Source organism: Pholcus phalangioides, unplaced genomic scaffold, assembly GCF_987345545.1.
Source record: "Pholcus phalangioides strain wild (caught in Gottingen) unplaced genomic scaffold, Ppha-v1.0 ptg000015l_1, whole genome shotgun sequence".
Lineage (NCBI taxonomy): Eukaryota > Metazoa > Arthropoda > Arachnida > Araneae > Pholcidae > Pholcus > Pholcus phalangioides.
Window position 1 is genome coordinate 5,628,252 of NW_028301608.1, and position 18,992 is coordinate 5,647,243.

The 18,992-nt window shown below is 36.9% G+C and overlaps 1 protein-coding gene across 2 annotated transcripts in view; it reads right to left on the reverse strand.

Annotated features, from left to right (window-relative positions):
* The window catches only part of LOC149075318 (protein C-ets-1-like), a 189,401-nt gene that overhangs the window by 151,870 nt on the left and 18,539 nt on the right, over positions 1–18,992 (reverse strand). For both annotated transcript variants that reach the window (XM_089242672.1, XM_089242673.1), the window contains exon 2: positions 10,869–10,972. In XM_089242672.1, coding sequence (XP_089098798.1) covers positions 10,869–10,898 — 30 coding nt within the window. In that variant the 5' untranslated portion in view covers positions 10,899–10,972. The remainder of the gene's footprint in view (positions 1–10,868; positions 10,973–18,992) is intronic.

Here is an 18,992-nt window from a genome sequence, read left to right on the forward strand (position 1 = left end):
GAAGATACAGTTGAAGTAGATTCTCTCAACTATTGATTGCGAGCGATTTATAACACGAAATATTTTATGGACTACAGTTGGGACTTCATAACACAACTATGGTCCAAAATTTAACTATGTAAGGAATAAAAAAATGTTTTATATTAATGCTTGATCTTTCTACATTCAATATCAGCAAAAAAAAATTTTTTATTGGCTTCAATACAGAAGTTATGTGACGATTAATCTAGAAAATGGTGTTATTTTGGACCATAGTTGTATGAAATTACGGAAACGAAGTAGTTGCTGCTGCTTTTTTGTGTAAGACACAAAAGTGACGTACAATAAATTCTTTTAAAGGGTGAAGTGCTTAACTGAATTTTATAAATTGACTTACTTATCATGACTGGGTGGCTATCAAGTGCTCACAAGGGCATTTTCTGGTGGTACGAACGAACGACGTTGATTTAGAAGAGATCCATAACGGAATAAATTTGGGCGGGGGATAATATTTGGTGATCGGGGTGATGATGCCTCTCGGTATTATTATAATCCCTCTACAACGATATTTTTTTTGTCCACAGAATATCGTTACGTCGAGATTTCACTGTACAGTAATTTCATTTCCAAAACACGGGGTACTCCCGACCGAAATCACTTAACTTCGGTAATCACTGATGCACAAAAAGACAAGATCGACAAACAGGCAGGAACGAATCCGAGCAAAAAAAAAAAAATAATTCACGCAATGGTTTCAATTTTTAGATGACTACGTGCAATGGATTGTATTCGAGAGTCTTGTGGCCAAAATGTAGCAAACAATCCTTTATTTGACCCTCTCCCCTCCCCGTCAAATGATGGATTGTTGCAAGAATTTCAGCTAAATTTAATGGTTTTTCTTCTGCATTTTTTATTTTTCTCCGATTTCTGCTTTTGACACATCGCCATGCGCTGTAACGGGTCATCCACTTACGATTCCAATCTCTCTGGAGTCTATATCAGGGGTCTCTAACCTTTTGTGACTTCGGTGACAATCAGATGAAAGCCACGAACCCGCACCACTCCCGTGCCGATAAAATAAATGCCGTGGATCCTTTGACAACATAATATTCAGTATACTACTAAGTAGTAAAGTAGTAAGGAGCAAAGGATGTTCCCTTTATCCTGAAATAACTTGCGAACCGTTGAGACTAGAAGTACTTCCAATTGGAAAAAAGAATCCTAATAACGTTTATACCTCAGAGCCGTCATTCATATTGCAAGAGGTTGAATAGTTATTGAAATAAAAAACAATTAATTTTTTAATTTGGTGGTTAATCCTGCTCTAAAGAACCCAATTAGCAAAGCTATTGCTATGTCTCTCCTGAGCCCCCCCCCCCCCCAAAAAAAACATACATGATTATATAAAGTGCGATATTTGCACAGCTGTTTTGAATCCCAGAAATGCTGAAAATGAAGGGAAGAACCGCATAAACTAACAGACACGCTGATTCTACGCTTCATATACAGTTCATTTCCCTCATTTTCAGAGATTTTAGAACTTGAATATCTCAGCGAATATTGCTCTGAAAAACATGGATTTTTTTGGGTGGGGAGGTGCTTAGGAGAGTGGCAGCAACTTTCTCATTGTACTTTTTAGGACAGGATGACCAAATATAAAGAGTTGTTTTTTTGTTTTGTTTTTTTGTTTCAGTAACTATACAAACCCCTTGCAACATGAATGGCTTACTTGAGATGTACAGGTTATTTGATACTCTCTCCCTTCTTTCAATTGGAAGTATCTTTATAGGACATGGGTTTCTAACTGGTGTTCTGCGGAACCCTGGGGTTTCGTGACAGCTTTTTCGGGGTTCCGCATGACAAAACGCCACGGAACCCTTAAAAATCTCCCGGAACCAGGAGAGTTTTCATAGAGGAAAACTTTCTTGCTACCGATACTCACTCACAAAGCTTTCCCTCATTTTGAACTTTAACTAGATAGCGTCTGTTTAAAAAAATCGGCAGATTGAAAAAACAGCATAAATCAGGGATAGAAGCGTTGTTCGTTAGTTTTTATGCTTTAAGCTTTTTAAATTCAAATACCTCTGCAAATATTTCACTTGGAAACGTGTGTTTTTTGTTTTTTTTTTTGTTGTTTTTGCCTCAGGAGAGACATGGCAACCACTTTCTCATTGAAAATTAGAGAACAGGAGATGATGATGCATGATAATTCATGCCTGTATTATATCATTATATCGGGATACGATCGTAAAATTTGTCATCGTTATATCGGGACCCAACTATATTCATCACAGAATATCATTCGAAATTTTTTTTTATATTTATCAAATTCCCTAATTACGCTAGGATATTATGCATAATCACAGATAAAGGGAATAAATTTCAAGCATTTATCAAATTTACCAACGACACTTGGTTAGTATGCATAATCTTCCGTAAAAGTGATATAACGTTTCCCCAGTATTTATCAAATTCATCAACGCATTTTTTTTTATGAATAATCACCGGTAAAAGTGATAATTTTTTCAGTACTTATTTAATTTACCAAAGAGACGCTTGGGTATTATGCATATTCGCCGGTAAAAGTGATAAGTTTATCAAATTTACCAAGACAATCAGTAAGTATGCATAATTTGTAAGTCTCGCGTAAGTCTCGCCACCGAGAGCAACAGGCCCACAACGATGCAATTAATCAATCATTTCACTTCATTCATGGTTATAAAATTTGACAGCAGATGGCAGCACTACACATAACAAGCATTACACAAAAACAGGTTCGGAACACGTACACACACATTCCGGCATGTACCAATTCTTTATCAAATTCCATAGAGGAATGTGTACGAGGTGCATGTACGATTAAGTGGGAGTAGTAGTAAGTATGCATAATAACCGGTTATTATGTACAACATCCAATTTATCACATTTACCGAAACAGTAATACGATGTTAATAAAATTGCTAAAAACATTTCTTAACGATCCCCAACTCTTTTCACTGTCAGGGGTCGTCAGAATTCTAACCACTCAATTTGCAGTGCTTCCCTTCAGGGACAGAAAAAAGCGTGTGAAATCACGTGCGTAAGCAACTACGTCACAGGATCGCATCACATCTGCTCCTGGTCCAGTAATATAAGCTTCTAGAAAAAGAAACAATAAAAACAAAAAGAACCAATCCTAATTGTCCGCTTCCTTATTACAGAGATAGACAGTGTCTCCCTGAAACTCACTGCTGCTGCACACACATGAATTACCGCGTCCACCTTTACCCCAGTCGGGTTGGTTCAATTGGCCTAATCTGGCAATGAATGTTTTTAACACATATATCTATACATACACGCTCACATAACGTTGTTGCTGCTGTTACGAAGGCCCACATGAAACTTGTAATAACAAGCGATAAAAAGTCAGAGAATACGTTATGGAACAAAAGAGGAAACAGTCCGCCGCGATTGTGCGTGGCGGAAGGCGATAGCTTGTCTATCGCCCTTGTCTAACCCGGGTTCAGAACCCACACGAAAAACACATGTGTGTGTATAACTACTTATACTACTACTTCAGTCATTTATAGTAGGTCTGTCCCAATGCCAGTCCCCCGTTTTTAGTCTTTTCCTGAGGAAATGCTGAGATATGATCAGTCATTCGCGCCATTATTTCATTTCTATCGACATTATTCTCACACGGTCACAAATATAAAGGCTTCTATTTTTATTGCCGATTGAGCTGGGAATCCTCAATTTCCGCAATTTTTTCTTCTCTCTCCTTAACCCCTCGTTTTTCCCATCTTGGAATTTTCTCACATCCTTTAAAACTTACTTCCGTGATTCCCGCGTGTGAAAAATATTTTTTTTTACATTCGGCCAATGTGTGTGGTAACAAAAGAAAACACTTACTGCAGAGATCAATTCCATTTAATTTTTTTCAATAAAATATGATTTAACCTTTGCCCTCACGTATTCCCACAATTTTTTAAGACTGAAATAGTAGCTGATACAGCGTAATTCAAAATGAATGGGTACAAAAAAGAAAACATTCCTGTAACTGCTGTAATTAATTTATTTCCCACACATACAAATAATGTGAAAGGTTAACTTTCCAAGTTCCATTTGGCAACACTCTACTGCAATTTCCTAAATGTTCACTAGAAATGTTGCTAGTTTTTGTGTTTGTGCCAGCAATGTCTGATCTAATTAGAGAGCTCCTTGAAACACTAGATCAGGCAATTGAGTTGGCCGCATCATTTATTATTGCTTTTCTGTGGTGGAAGTGACAGCTTTCCAATACTCCCAAGTTAGTAATGAAAGTTAAAAGTTCAATTCAAAGTTGAAGTATTTTCATATTCTAGCACAACCAAATAACCTTTTTGAAACATATGACATCCATATTTTTATGGGCATCTTTTTATCAGCCACCTCGTTGGGCATTTTGCCTGTTGTGGCGTTGTATTTGTATCTCACTTATGTTTCATTTTGAATAACAGACCTTCTGGTGAACACATTTACATGGCAGCTTTATTGGTGTTGCCAAATAAAACTTCGAGTTAAACTTTCATATTATGTTGATTTGCGTGAAATAAATTAATTGCAACAGTCACGGGAATTTTTTCTCTTAAAACCATTCAGTTCGATAATCCTGTACTATAGGATGACTCTGGTTCAGGAGATCTTGGAAATGAGATAAGTCTACCGTCTGGATCAGTAATCCTCTAACGATATACCTCTATAAAAGAGAAGCTTCAGAGAGCCGGAAGGACCCGGGACGGCCCTTATGTATATTTTTAAATTTTTTACACAACTAATTTCCTAGAAAATCAATTCGTCTTAACGAGATGCCGGTATGAAAACGGCCCACTAAAAGTCCTTGTTTAGGAGCTCCACAATGTATAGGCAGGCCATCTTGCAAGAAATTTAAACTATTGGGTTACTTATAAAAACGCGAATTCAATTCAAGGTTCTTGACGAATTTAACTCATCTTTTTGAAAATTATATCCGAATTGAAATTTTATAAAAAATCTGCACTTTTTTTTGGGAGGGGGAGCAGAAACGCCTTTCAGAAGCGAGTGAAGGTGGCCAGTTAATCGAAAGTGCCGTGGAATACCTTCTAAAGTAAGAGATCTACCCACCCCCTATTTTTTTAAGCGAATGGAATTGCATGCAAATGGCGTGACGTCGAGAACCTGCGTAGTGTTGCGGAGGCCATGACAAACGACAGAAAAGGCGTTTCCCACCAACTACTATTTTTCTCTTTACTAATGGGCCAAAAATTTCACCAGTTAACATGTCAAAAAATATACCTCAAAAAAAAAAATCTTGTGGACCCTTTAGCAACTTTGTACGGATAGCCGCGGACCACTTCTTGGAAACTGCTACTCTAACCCGGTGAAGAAAGCGATATACGAGGCATTTATACGGCGTACAAAGGTCTATTTTTGCCCTTGCCAACACGACGTACACGACGTAGTGTTTGAGCGAACAAGCATTCTTTTTGCTATTACGACAATAAAATTCATTAGGGCTTCGACCCTAGGCCTACCCAGACAAGTTGAACATTTGCTTAGGGTCCTTCCTATAATTTTGAGAGATCCAATTAAAACAATAAATACATTCGCTTACACAAAACACCTTTGACCCCAGCCGGGGGAGTGAAGCTAATGATTGCTTTGCGCAGGAGCCCCCCTCAAGTCGACCTAATTACTAAATTGCTTCTACAATGAAACCCAAAGCTAGAAATAGCCTGCTGAAGCTAAAACTTGAGGACGATATGGTGTCGAGTCGGATACCAAACATTTCTGTTCCTAGCATCAATCACAAGACCCACATAAATGAAAAATAAAATTTTTTACTGTGGTTTTGATCACTATCCATTAATATCTTTGATTTTCTATTAAAAGTCGTTTGACCAAATTATTTCAGTATGACAAAACTGGGATATCTACCGACTTCCTTCAAATGTTGCGACCAAATAATATCACATTGTGCAAGGTCGGAACTAGAGAAGGAGGAGGGGGGGGGGGGCTACTGCTCAGTCAGTCGGCAAAATTTTTTAGGTAGTTTTAGGTGGAAACAAAGAACGCCGTTGTAAGATTATCGAATTTTAATGTTTTTGGGGGTGGCAAAATCATATTTGTCCCGAGCTGCAAAAATTCTAGATACGGACATTATTATCTCCCGGGACCACTCGAAAATCTGCGGGGACGTCTAGTGACCCTCTAAAACAGTGTTGCTTAACCCACCGTCGGGTCCAATGTAAAATGAGTTTGTGATGTGCTTGACAAATACATGGCTCCATACAGAGGATCAACTTTTTTTTCATCCCATGCCCCCCCCCCCCCATCAACGGATCATATTTTCTTATTGTGCTGCTCCCTCTCTCTCTCTCTCTCTCTCTCTCTCTCACGCCTTATTCAGTACCACACTCATCAAGGAACGAAATCATACCGAGAATTTTTGAGTTCAATTTATAAAGAGAAATTTTATTCGTAATAAGTAAGGTCGATCTACAGACCCCTCTTCCTCCCACAGGACAGTGTTCAGCGAGAGCTCTCTTGTGATTGTTCTGTTCTGGGCCATCTCAACATCATGGGGCCTTAGGAAAAGTGATGTTCTAGGACTCGCATAATTTTCTGGAAGCCTATTAGCTGGAAGTAACAGTTAATGGGCATATTTAAATACTCGAATTCAAAAATTATTACAAAAGCACCAAATCTCATCAGCTTTTCAATGGGCATTATGTCCCCTGGACATTCCCGGAAAGGCCCATGCATTAAGATGACTCTGATTCTGTGAGCAGTTCTGGTAGATAAATAAATAGGAAAATAATCACTCCCCCAACACATATACTTTACTTAAAAAAAGCCTAATTTCTTCACAACATGAATTCTTTTTGCAAAACTCTGTGGTCCCCTTAGCCACATGTTGTCATGGCTTCCCTTGAATTTGATTTTTGCCCACGGCCACCTTAGAATAGAATATCTCAGCACCGGAAAAGAGCAATAATGTTGGACAAGTGTTCAAAATTTTCAACTGGATGGATAGGATGGACCATGAATTATTAGTACACCGTCAATCGACTGCTTTTACAAGGGGACACCAGTATCGATTGGTAAGGGACAATTCTAGGTTATGGTGTCGCAGGGAGTTTTTCTCTAATAGGGTTGTTAATAAATGGAATAGCTTACATCCAGAGGTGGCGAATTCTAACACAATTGACACGTTTAAAAAGAAATACGATAAACATGTTTGAGTAAATCGAGAAGTTATCCATACTTAGAATAAAACAACCATGAGTATTCTTTATGCGAATTGTATGATATTTTATCATGTATGTATATTGTTTGTAACTGCATTTTTAATTGGGTTGCTGTATTTTTGAAATATATGACATCCATAATTATTAGGGGCATCTTTTTCTCAGCCACCGCGTTGGGCATTTTGCCTGTGTTGGCGTTGTTTTTGTATTTTCATATGGCTCCAAATTGAGAAATATTGCTGTTAGCGCACCAGACACTGCTTGTGAGAAAACAAAAATTTCCATCACATGGGTGTCTGTTATTAAATTAAATTATTGATTAAAATATTATTACTATATCTACAGCAAAACAAAAGGTAAGAAAAGAAATACTCAATCTATGGCGAACCCGATAGAATGATGCCAAAACTAGAAGAAGTGTCCACAGAATAGTACCAAAAGTTTCATACAACGCAAAAAATTGGAGCAGAAAACTTGTATTTTTTACAACCAATCACGGACCTTTTCCAAATTACCTTCATTGCTTCAAAAAACGAGGAACAGATCATTGCCTTTGTAGTGAAATCGGCACTTCCATTCATTACTTGACAACATGTAAATTAACTGCACATCTAAAGCACATGGCTGTGCCCGCTGCTAAAAATGCCACACTCTAGATCAGAGAGATTTTTAAAAACAAAAGTAGAGTGAATAAAGTCAAGAAAAGAATTAGATGGATAGAAAACAATAAGACAAAGTGATCCCACAGGCTCCATATGGGGCCATCCAAGTATTACTTAAGCAGATTTTCAGCCATTTTTGACCCCTACCGCCCCCCCCCCCCATGAAATATGAATATTTCATATTTTCAAAAAGGGGTGGTTGATGACGTAAGCAATCTTCAACCCCTCCCCCCCTTGTCATCAAACGTCAGCAAATCCGCAACCCCTCCCCCCGTAGTACTTGAATGACCCCTATCAGCCAATAGCACAAGTACAAATTGCACCACCTTGCCGTTCACAAAGAAAAAAGAAACTGCTCAACTATAAAGAAGACTAACTGATAGCACAAGAACAGTATAACGCCGTGGAAATCGGACGATTTAAATTGAGGAAAAAATCGATTATGAATTTTATTAGGATTATATATGCTTGATTTCTCCGATTTTATACGTAGATTGTGATCTCTCAACTGATTTTATACTTAGATTATGATTTTATAGTTATGATTGTAATGTGTATTTGGTAATGTATGCTTTTTTATGAATAAATTGCCAGAGGTAAATATCCAGGCCGTGAGGACAATGATCCTATATTGCCATATGGCGACGTGGCCTGGGTATCTTTCGGTTTGACGGTGTCTGTTATCGAGATGTTAGTAAAACTTCCCGTTAACAGATGCTCTTCGTTAGTGAACAAAAGGTTAAGAACCCCTGACTTATGCAATGAAATTTCACTTTGTGGCAAAGAATTTGTGAAATACACATTTCGTGTTTTTTTTTCGCTTATAGGCTCTTTTTAAAAGATAGCATGAATTCAAATTGAATGCAAAAATTCCGAAGAGGCTAGAAAGAAAAAAAAAGTTATCTTTCCAACAATTTCCAAACTTTAACGATATTTTCATAGAACTATTGCGTACAGTCCCTGGTACAATTCCTATTAATAACTGCAATCTAGTTAATCTAACTATTGTCAATTTACGAAGATCATTCAAATGAACTTTTTCAATCTCTTAACAAATTGTATAGCCTATATAATTTAATGTATAGCTTTATTATAGTCATTTATTTCCAGAATTTGCTGAGTGCAAGACTTGAATCTCATGCGGGAGACAATACGTACGTACTCTTTTATGGACTATTTATTCAATGATGATGGCGCAGGCCCAACGTAATAAAAACAAATAGCTCGTAAAATATTAAGAAAATGGCCCAATTTGTTGATATTCGTATCGCCGCACGTAAATATTACCACAAATTCAGATTTGAGAGCACCCACAGCTGCATTCAATTTCCTGTATTCAACTATACGATGCGGTTCGACCTTCGTTATAGAAACTCGGGCACTGGGTTATGGTTCCTGGTATTCCTTGGTGCATTACTGATAAAAAGTTTCCAAGAATTGCGATGATAATTAAATCAAATATATTTTCCAAAGATGGTCTTAAAATTATTCGTCTATTAATTTCATTTTGAGATTCCCCCCCCACCCCACAGCTTTGTTTATGTTAACTTTGTTTATGCATTCAATATAAGAACATATTAGAAAAAAGCAGGGAGAAAACCATATAGAATATTGCCAAGGAATTAGGGATAGGTAATGGTATACAATTTTTTGTATGGCCTTTGTGTCGGAAGAGGGAGCAGGATCTGACTTGGGCTGGTTAGAAAGGCGCGGCTATACCGAACCGCTGAATAAGAAGCCGCCAAACGGGATTAAAATACTTTGATTACATTGGATCACACTTTGACCTTAACTTCTTGGCAAAGCGAGAACTTAAAATTCTGTCAAATAATGCTTCTTTGAAGGCTCAATTAGCCTTCAACTGTTGACTCAGCGTGGGTCACATTGCTATTTTAATGAGGCCCATGGGCCACCAAGCTATGCTATGCATGTTACCAAAGAGCCATGCGGTGAAGACCCCCCTGCTCTAGGCTCTCTGAACTCTGCCAGCCTTTTCTCTGTGGGGCCGTGTATACAGATATTACAGAGCAGTGTTCCTCAAACTTTAAGGTGCTTGGAGGCGAACTTGCAAATTTTTTTTCTCGGAACTACTGTCCAAATTTATTGCCAAATGGCTTATTTTATAACACTGTAGTTTGATAGTCACTTTCGGTGCCAATGAAAATAATCTGGCAAGTGCCAGGGTTCCAGTGAGCATTAGTTACGACTAAGTAACCAGATGGTAAATGCTTGAACTCACATGGTTAAGAAGAAGAAGCCGTAACCAAGTAGAAAGGTGGCTTGTTACTAGGTAGGTATGGTATTCGGAAATTTCATCTCCGATATTTAGCCCCCCGGAAATTTCGTCCCGACATTTCACCATTGGCATTTCGCTTGCCCTGGCCGTATGAATGACCGAATGAGTGGTTGACTGTGTGACCAAGTGATTAGATGAGTGACCATATGAGTGACGATTTTAGTGGGCGAGTTACAGTACGAGTGCGTGAGTGACAGTATCAGTGAGTGTGCGATTGACTGTATGAGTGAGTGAGTGTGAGTGACTGTCTGGTTGAGTAAATGACCATATTAATGATCAAGTCAGTGACCGTATGATTGAGTGAATAACTGTATGAATGCCCAAGTGAGTGACCAAGTGTGTGACCGTATCAGTAAATGGGAGTTCGGGACTTTATGGTTGAATAAATGACCACATGAATGATCGAGTGAACATCACATACTTGGTCACTCATACGGTCAACACATGGTCATTCACTTTGTCACTCAACGGTCAGAGCAGACGAAATGTTAGCGAAGAAATTTCCGGGGGCGAAATGTACTGGGGACGAAACGTGCTAAGGGCAAAACGTCGGGAGCAAAGTTTCCGTAAACCGTTGCGTATACCCTGATTCAATGATGGTACTTAACACGAAAAAAAAAAATATTCATGTGAAAAATCTGCATATAATAAAAATATTCATTAAAAAAATTATGGATGCCTCACCTTCGACACTTTTGATCGCTTCTGTTCCATGAGTACAACCTCATCGAAATTCGATTTTTGTCTTTTAACCAATGACAATCGTAAGGATGCTCAATTCATTTTACCTAAAGAGAAAAAAGGAAGGAACTCAATTTAATCGATTTTTTTCATTCACTCTAGGTAAGTTCACAGCAGAAAAATAACCCTATGTGGTATCCAGATGGTTAGGTATTCACAATTTTTATCTTATTCAGAGCCACCCTTATCAAACGCGGGAGCCCTGTGTGAAAATAATAGCACCTCCCCCCGCCCCGATTTTATATTATATATTCTGTGGAAAAAGGGGAATCGACACATCCCAAAAAATTCATGAATTTTAACAAAATGTGCAGGAAAGATGAAAAATTTCTATGCAAAAAATATAGACACACGCGATTTAATTTGAATTAACAAAAAGAATTTAATGGAAATTTCTTAGAGAAATGTTTGAAATTGATGAAAGAAATAATTTCAAAATCAATTAAAATTGGGACCTAATGAAATAAATTGTCTGAGAACTAATTTAAGTTCGGAATCGATGAATTAAAAGTGAAAAAATAATTAATAGAGAAATAATCCCAGAGCCCGTAAAAATTCAGAATAAATGAGAGAAATAATTCCACAAATGATGAAAAAATCCAAAATTACATAATTTATGTAAATTCTGAACAAATTTAAGAATTATTTCTACAATTGATGAAAATTATATATAAATACAAATACAACGCCACAACAGGCAAAATGCCCAACGAGGTGGCTGAGAAGTAATAAAGAAGAAACAAATGAAAAAAAAATTCCATACCTGATGAAAATTCCGGATAAACAGAATAAATGAAAGAAATACTTCCATAATGAAAATTAAAAATTTTCCAGAACTGATGAAAATTCAGAATTCACGAAAGAAATTACCATTACGGTAAGTGCGGCCGCACCTGTCACATACCACTAAGGGTGGCCTGATCCTATTTCAGTGGTGGGAAAATTCTGAAAAAATGAATTATAAAGAACTGAAGAAAGATTCAGAGGAGGTGTGATTATACCGTCGCCATCGGTTGAGTTTATCTGCTCCAGCTACTAGACGAGACAACATGTGTTAATAGTTTTGTGGAGTTGACGAAGATACGTCACTAGTGGACGAAACGACTATTCATCCGCCGCGCAAAGAAAGAACATCAGTACCAAATAGCCATTGTCGTTCGTGGCTAGAGTGCGAATTTTCCTCAGAAGCGCGTTTACAGTTTTGGCCGCCTATGGGCTACACTAACTGCGCCGTCTTTTTCTCCCATTCTAGTCTAATTTTTTTTTACTACCCTTTCCTCGAATTCGCTATCCTGTGCTACGGCCTCCCTTTACTCCTGAAAATACACCTGTGTCTCCAAGTCACTCTTTTAGTCACTCACATGCTTGCATACTGTTTTGGTTACTCACGCGATTGCACACGTTGTAGGTCACTCTTCTGGCAGCTCACTGACATGGCTCCTTGCTTTATAGGTCACTCTTTTGATCATTTACACGTTTACACATGCTCTACGTCTTTTTTTTTTTTTTTGGTCATTCACATGATTGCACGCTCTCTGAGTCATTCTTTTGCCCACTCGCGTACTTGCAAACTTTCTAGGTCACTCTTTTGTTCATTCATGTGCTTGCAAACTCTCTAGGTCATTTTTTTTTTTTTTTTTTGGTCACTCACTGACCCAGTCCGTTACTTTTCGGCAGAGGTGAATGTATAAGGGTTGTGCAAATTTTGCAGCCATTCTCCTATTCTACTAATTTTTATTGGAAACTCCTTCCTCAGATTTGCCGCCCCTCGAAACTTTCCGCTCTGGGTTATAGCCCGATAAGCTTTCCGCCCCCCGTAAATACTCCACTGACTTTCCTTGATCATTTTTGTCTCACTACGGTCATTCTATGCGAACGAAGAGTGCATAATTAACAAGTCATTCGACATTTCATTTCCGGGCGGTTTTTCTTCTGTGTCACTCTTAAGTTAACATGTGTTTGTGTTGTCGTATTGGTGCCGTCAGTCTTTCATAAGATGAAGTAGTAGTACCTTTGTGTCCGGAAAGATTCTGAACAGGACTGGCTTCATACTCGTAATTCGCTGAACGTCCTTTCGCTACAGCAGGCCAAGGAGTCTTCACCCTTTTTAGAGTGTTGGGTGTCATTTATGCTTGGCATAAAAATAAAAAAGCATCCACGTGACCAGTATTTGCCAATAACTCATCTAGATGCGTGATTCACACATAAAAATTCAATGTTACTCCTCCAAATTTCGTTTGGGAGTGAAAATATTCCTTCAAAAATTTTGCAAATGCAAGCAAAACATTGATTCAAATATTTTTAAATATTGTTACTTATCTTAAATATTATGTATAAGAGCATATAACTCAGACCACTAATCAGTTTCGTCAATTAAATCAGAATAAATTATGGATTTTTAGTAAAAACTTTATTAATGTTAATCAGATTGATCGAGTCGATTAACTCAACAAAAATCTTTAAATGTGATTAACAATTAATCGATTAATCGAACCAACTCTAAAAATTATGGTTTAAATGAAAATTGTAGGCTGGATTTCGCATCTGCTTAAGTTTCGGTGTAAGAAATACAAACATTACGTAGTATGAGCTTGATGGCAACGGTATTGTACGAGTATTTTTGGATTGAACTAACACGTGTGGGTTTATGTGTGGTATAGTTCTCGAAAAAGGTGAGAGAATAGCCAACACACATACAAGTATATAGACGTATTTTAAAACGGCCCACACACACGCGCGCAGATATAGACATATTGCGTTGGGGTTGGCTCAATTCTAGTGCTGGGCTGGTGTCGGACACGTTTTCCTCCACCTGCTCTTTAAATAGAGACTGTGGTAACGCCCTACTGATACATTTCCGAGCCACTTTCTGAGAAGTGTGTTTGTCGATCCTGTGGTGATAATATAGCCAACCTTCCTTTTTTTTGTTTTCTTTGCTTTGAAAGAGTCTGAGATTCTTTCTAGTCGTCGTCGTCGTATAACAGCATTTATGTATGAGCTCTACCAAAGTCATCGAGACAAAATGTCTCGGCACAAACAATATTTTTCTCTTATTTTCTAGAAATGCCACCACTGGTTGAGCATCTCTAAAAGAAGGGTGTAGGTTGTCTATTTTTTTATCCACCTTTATAGATGTGTGTTCAACAAAATGAACAAAAATGTGTTCAATTTTCCGAACATTACATCGATACCCTTGAAAATGAATTCATGTGTCTAATAAGATGATAACCATCATCATAGGCACCGGACCTTGGGGCTGGGGCTATTTGAGAAACACCCTCCCCCAATAAATTTTGTTAGAGGGCAGAGCCTTTCCCCTCAAATAATAAATGTATGTACAATCTAATTATTTTGGATCTAAATAATTAATTATTCAGTCATGTCAGGGCCTCTGCTCACTTGACCTATTGCGAATAACTTTCGCAGGTTCTAGTTGTGGTAACTCAGAGGTTTGTGGAAACCAAATGGCAAACTGTGCTGAACGTGCACACGTAATTCATATTATCTTGAAAACATTAATATAGTAGTATGCGTATTTTTGAAGAAAAACTTATTAATATACAGGGTGTGAAATAAATTCGTAAATAGTTTAAAAATTCATGAAAATTGAAGGAATTGTGTTCTTGAATGCGATTTACGAAAAAATTATTCTCACCAAGGGGAAGAATTATTTTTGGTAACACAGGGAAAAAAAAGTTACAATTTGTATCGATAGAAGGTGCTGGGCGAAAGCAAATCACAGAATTCTTTACGTGAACCTTTCTTCAATCTATTCTGTATCCGAAACATTCGTGAAGCTTCAGCTGGTGATTCGTGGATGAGATAAAACAACCTCACCAATAGGGCTTTATCCATCAACGTGAATATTACAATTAAAACCTTATGTAAGCGCCAGCACAACAAGAAAATTCAGAAATGAGCAGTCAATCATCTACCGTGCATTTTATAAGACTGATTTGCATATTCTCAGTTATTTTTTTCCTGCAGCGCCATCTTTGGATGAAAATTAGAACTAACCTTTTCCCATATCCTGAAAACAACCCACTTCGGGAGAATAACTTTTTTGCAAACTGCATTCAAATGTACCGATTCCTAATAAATCTTCTAGTAAATCATAAAGATTCCTTCAATGGGTTCGAAAAGTCTTAATTTTATGTAGAAATTCATTGAGCAAGCACCATAAAAACATGAATAAATGTCATGAAAAATATGTCTTTATATCCGAGGATGCTGTGTTTTCATCGGCGTTATAACCAAGGTTTATCCGCATTATTGTCTATGGAAGTCAACCCAGACCGTCAGTTATGAACGTTATAGCCGACGTTTTTTATAACCGAGTTTATAACGGTTATCCCAAGATACAACCTGAGAAAGAGATCTCCCACACAACATTTTTTTTTCTAAATAAATTAGTGCAAGATTGAAAATTCACTGTCAGGCAGAGCCGCCCTTAGGGGTTCACGACAGGTGTGATCACACGGGTCTCGCACATGCGGCAATATAATAACTTTTTTTTTATAAATTCTGAATTTTCATCCATTCTAAATTCGGCATTTTCATCTAGAGATAAATAATTATGGAATTACTTTCTTTCATGAATTCTGAATTTTCATAGGTGAGCTAGAATTATCTCTATGTATATCTAATTATCTTGTCAATTATTTTCCTTATTTTCAACGTATGAATTTTTGGATGCCACTCCTCTCTCCCACAGAGTATATATAAAATCGGGATTGAGGGGATCCGAAATTATTAATGTCTGGTAAGTGCGGCCCTGCTGTAAGGTAGATCACTGTTCCTCAACTTTTCTTTGTCCATGGCATCTTTCAGGGCATATTTATATCTTGTAGCTCCCGTCTCATCCAGGAGTAAAACCTTTTCTACTTATTGAATAGACTTCTGAGTAAATTTGTAGCGTAAAAAAAAATATGCAAATAAGGTGAATCCCCGTACTTCGGACTAGATACACGTCAGTTTTCCCTCTTTTTAGGGTCATATAGGTAGTTCTCGTAGATTCTAAAACAAGTCACACTTTTGCTTTCCATATTTCACTTAAATGCTTCAAATCTGTGTTTTTTCACCGGTTTCTGTGACCCCGCAGCTATTTGCCACGGCTTCCCTTTTATTTGATTTTCACCCAGCGTGTCCTTGGAATATCCAAGGACCCCGGTTGAGAATCAATGTAATGGTTGAGTAATGTTTCTCAAGCTTTCTAAAAACAAGGATCAGTAAAGTGTCTGAAACAATTTAACGGACCACTTGTGTCTTGTATTACGGGACATACCTGTAATTTTCGTTGCTCCCATTTTTTTTTTCTACATTTGTCCCGTTTTTTCAACGATATTATTTGAATTTGTAATAATTACTAAAGTAAAGTGTTCGTCCTAATGCACACATGCAACACACAGCGTTTTCATAATTTAAATAATATTATGATAATTATGGCACATGTGCGATTTATCTCACATATTTGTTAAGTTTGGTTTTTTTTATTCAATTTTTCAGCTATTTTAATTACAATCGGTGATTGCGCTTACTTTTGGCAATTTTTTTATTTGAATACTTTTTTCGTGAGGCACTGTGCATTTTTGCTAACTGCAATTCGTAGCAGCCCTTTACTTCCACGCCCTTCAGCAATTTTAGCAGTAATTAGCAAATTTCATTTAAAGCAATAAATTTAAAAATTTAGTGATATCCCGTCTTTAGGACCGCAGTTCCCTGCATTCTCCTCGATGATATATGTTGAGTATGAAGGTATAATTTCATTTGATACCCATATGGATATTACTAATTTCAGTTACAACGGGTGAACAATTTTATCAAGTCTGCCTGCGGATCATCTATGCCATCGTCGTGGAAGCAGGACCGTCTTAAGAGCATCATGGGCCCCCGGGCCAAGTGATTTTTCTGAGGCGAATTCTCAGAAATTTGAACCAGTTCTCATTCTTGTGAGGCCCCTCTTTTCTTAAGGCCCCCCGGGCCGTGCCCGATTGGGCCCATGCGTCAAGACGGCGGCACTGCACGGAACATGAGAAACGCCGAGATAGAGCATTGTTCGAGGAAAAAAAGAAAGAAAATATTCTTTGTCAAAGGCATTGTGTTTCATTGATGGAACTTTATATAGATGCTATGAAAAGAAAAGATGAAATATTAGCTGATGGATGAGAACAAAAATGATTATTTCGTAAAATTAATTCAAGAAATCTAATATTTATATAGAATGAAAAAGTACGAAACTGAATGTGCGAGGCATTATGTACCAGCAGTCGGTGGCACAATTTCAAGATTTCCGGGAATCAACTCGTTCAAACGGCTCTCTGGGAATTTCCGCCTTCTTTTTACTGTGAGAAGACCAAATAGTAGAGACAGAGCCTGGTGTTGACTCAACAACATCTGTGGAAGTTCTACGTGCATTTTTCTTTACACTGTTATAACAACACAGATATGAAATCTTTAAACCTCCTGAGAAGTAGAAGGAAGCATCATCACAAATTAAATATCTCTTTTAACGGAATTCTTCCAAAACTCTCTCAGGGTTCTCACAATATTACTTTTCAGCTTCCTCGGTATCAACGAAAGCAATAATTCCATTCGAAATAATGCTCGTGTCTATAATGTTTCAAATGGAAAAATTTTAAAAATTGAAAAAATTTTACGGATTTCAAACTATTGTATTTTTTGCCTAGTCCTGATCTCAGCATCTGACGCTTCATCAACGCTCTAAATTGAAAACATTGGCTCGTGCAATGTGCATTATTTGCTAACTAAATGTTTTTTACTTTAATCTGGGGCTCTTAATCACAGCTCCCCTCAATTCGAAGTCAGGATATGTTTTTTACTTCGAAATTATTATGATAACACTCAACACATGTGTGAACTGCTTTTTTTTAATATTGTCTGTTGCACACTAATGAATTACGTATGAGAAGTAAAATAATGTGATTTAACGTCATATTGCTATTTGTTTTTCATCTACAAAATGAAACGGAAAGCATTGAAGTTTGTTTATTGTCACTTTTATCTTGTAATTTTTCCTTTTTCTTTTTTTCCTTATGCATTTTGCAAGTGTATTTTTGATTTGAACGGTTTTTTTAACCTGTTGCTGTCTTGAGGGTCATGATGTTAAGATACTAAGTACTTGCTAATTATTTTTTTCAAGAAACTGTTGACTAACCAAATTGATTGTATACCCATTCTTAACGAAATCTGTTTCAATATTAAGTGTCACAATACAAGATCTAATTGTTTATTTGCCATCAAATCATATAATACTAATATTGGTAATTACTGTGCTGTAAACAGATTTTCCGAATTTTATAATGCGCTTCCTCAACATCTGGATATTTTTCATTAGTCTGTTACCGACTTTAGAAGATTTTTGCTGTGATTGCGTTGTATATATCTTTGTATAGAATTTTTGTATTTTGCGTAATTTTTTGTTACTTTTTATTTGTCTTTTGTGTACTTTATCATGTCGTTTTTTCTATTCTGTGCAAATTTTTATTTTTACTGCAAGCTGTAATTGGGCTTAAACCTGTAGCTTTGTATTATAAAATAAATAAATAATGTTTTGGATTTTTATTAAACGTTTTTATTATTTCGTTCTTACTTACCATTAGTTGGAACCCATTCAACCGTGAAATATAGTAGAACCCGCTTATAACGAACACGAATATTGTGAATTTTCACCTATAACGAACTTTTTCCGTGTCCCATGAATTTCGTATTGCTTATCTATGTCATTTTTATTGCTTTTAACGAACACCGATTTCAGCAAAGTAGACATAAAAAACATTTTCAACCAATTTTCAAACATGGAATTGTTACGAATTTCTCTTTGTGATCTCACCTAAATCTTCTTATCTGTAAATTTACCTTCATGTAACTGATAATGTCTCCTTCTATTCCTTGGAAGACATTCTACCAGTGCCGTTTTGCGTACTAAAAAATCCTATTTTACTTTTTTTTCTGCCTTTTCTTGTTGTATAAATCTTATTTTGTTTACAGAAAACCTCGTTACGAAGAAAGGATTGAAATTATTTTATTTCTAAGAATCTAACCTCCAAA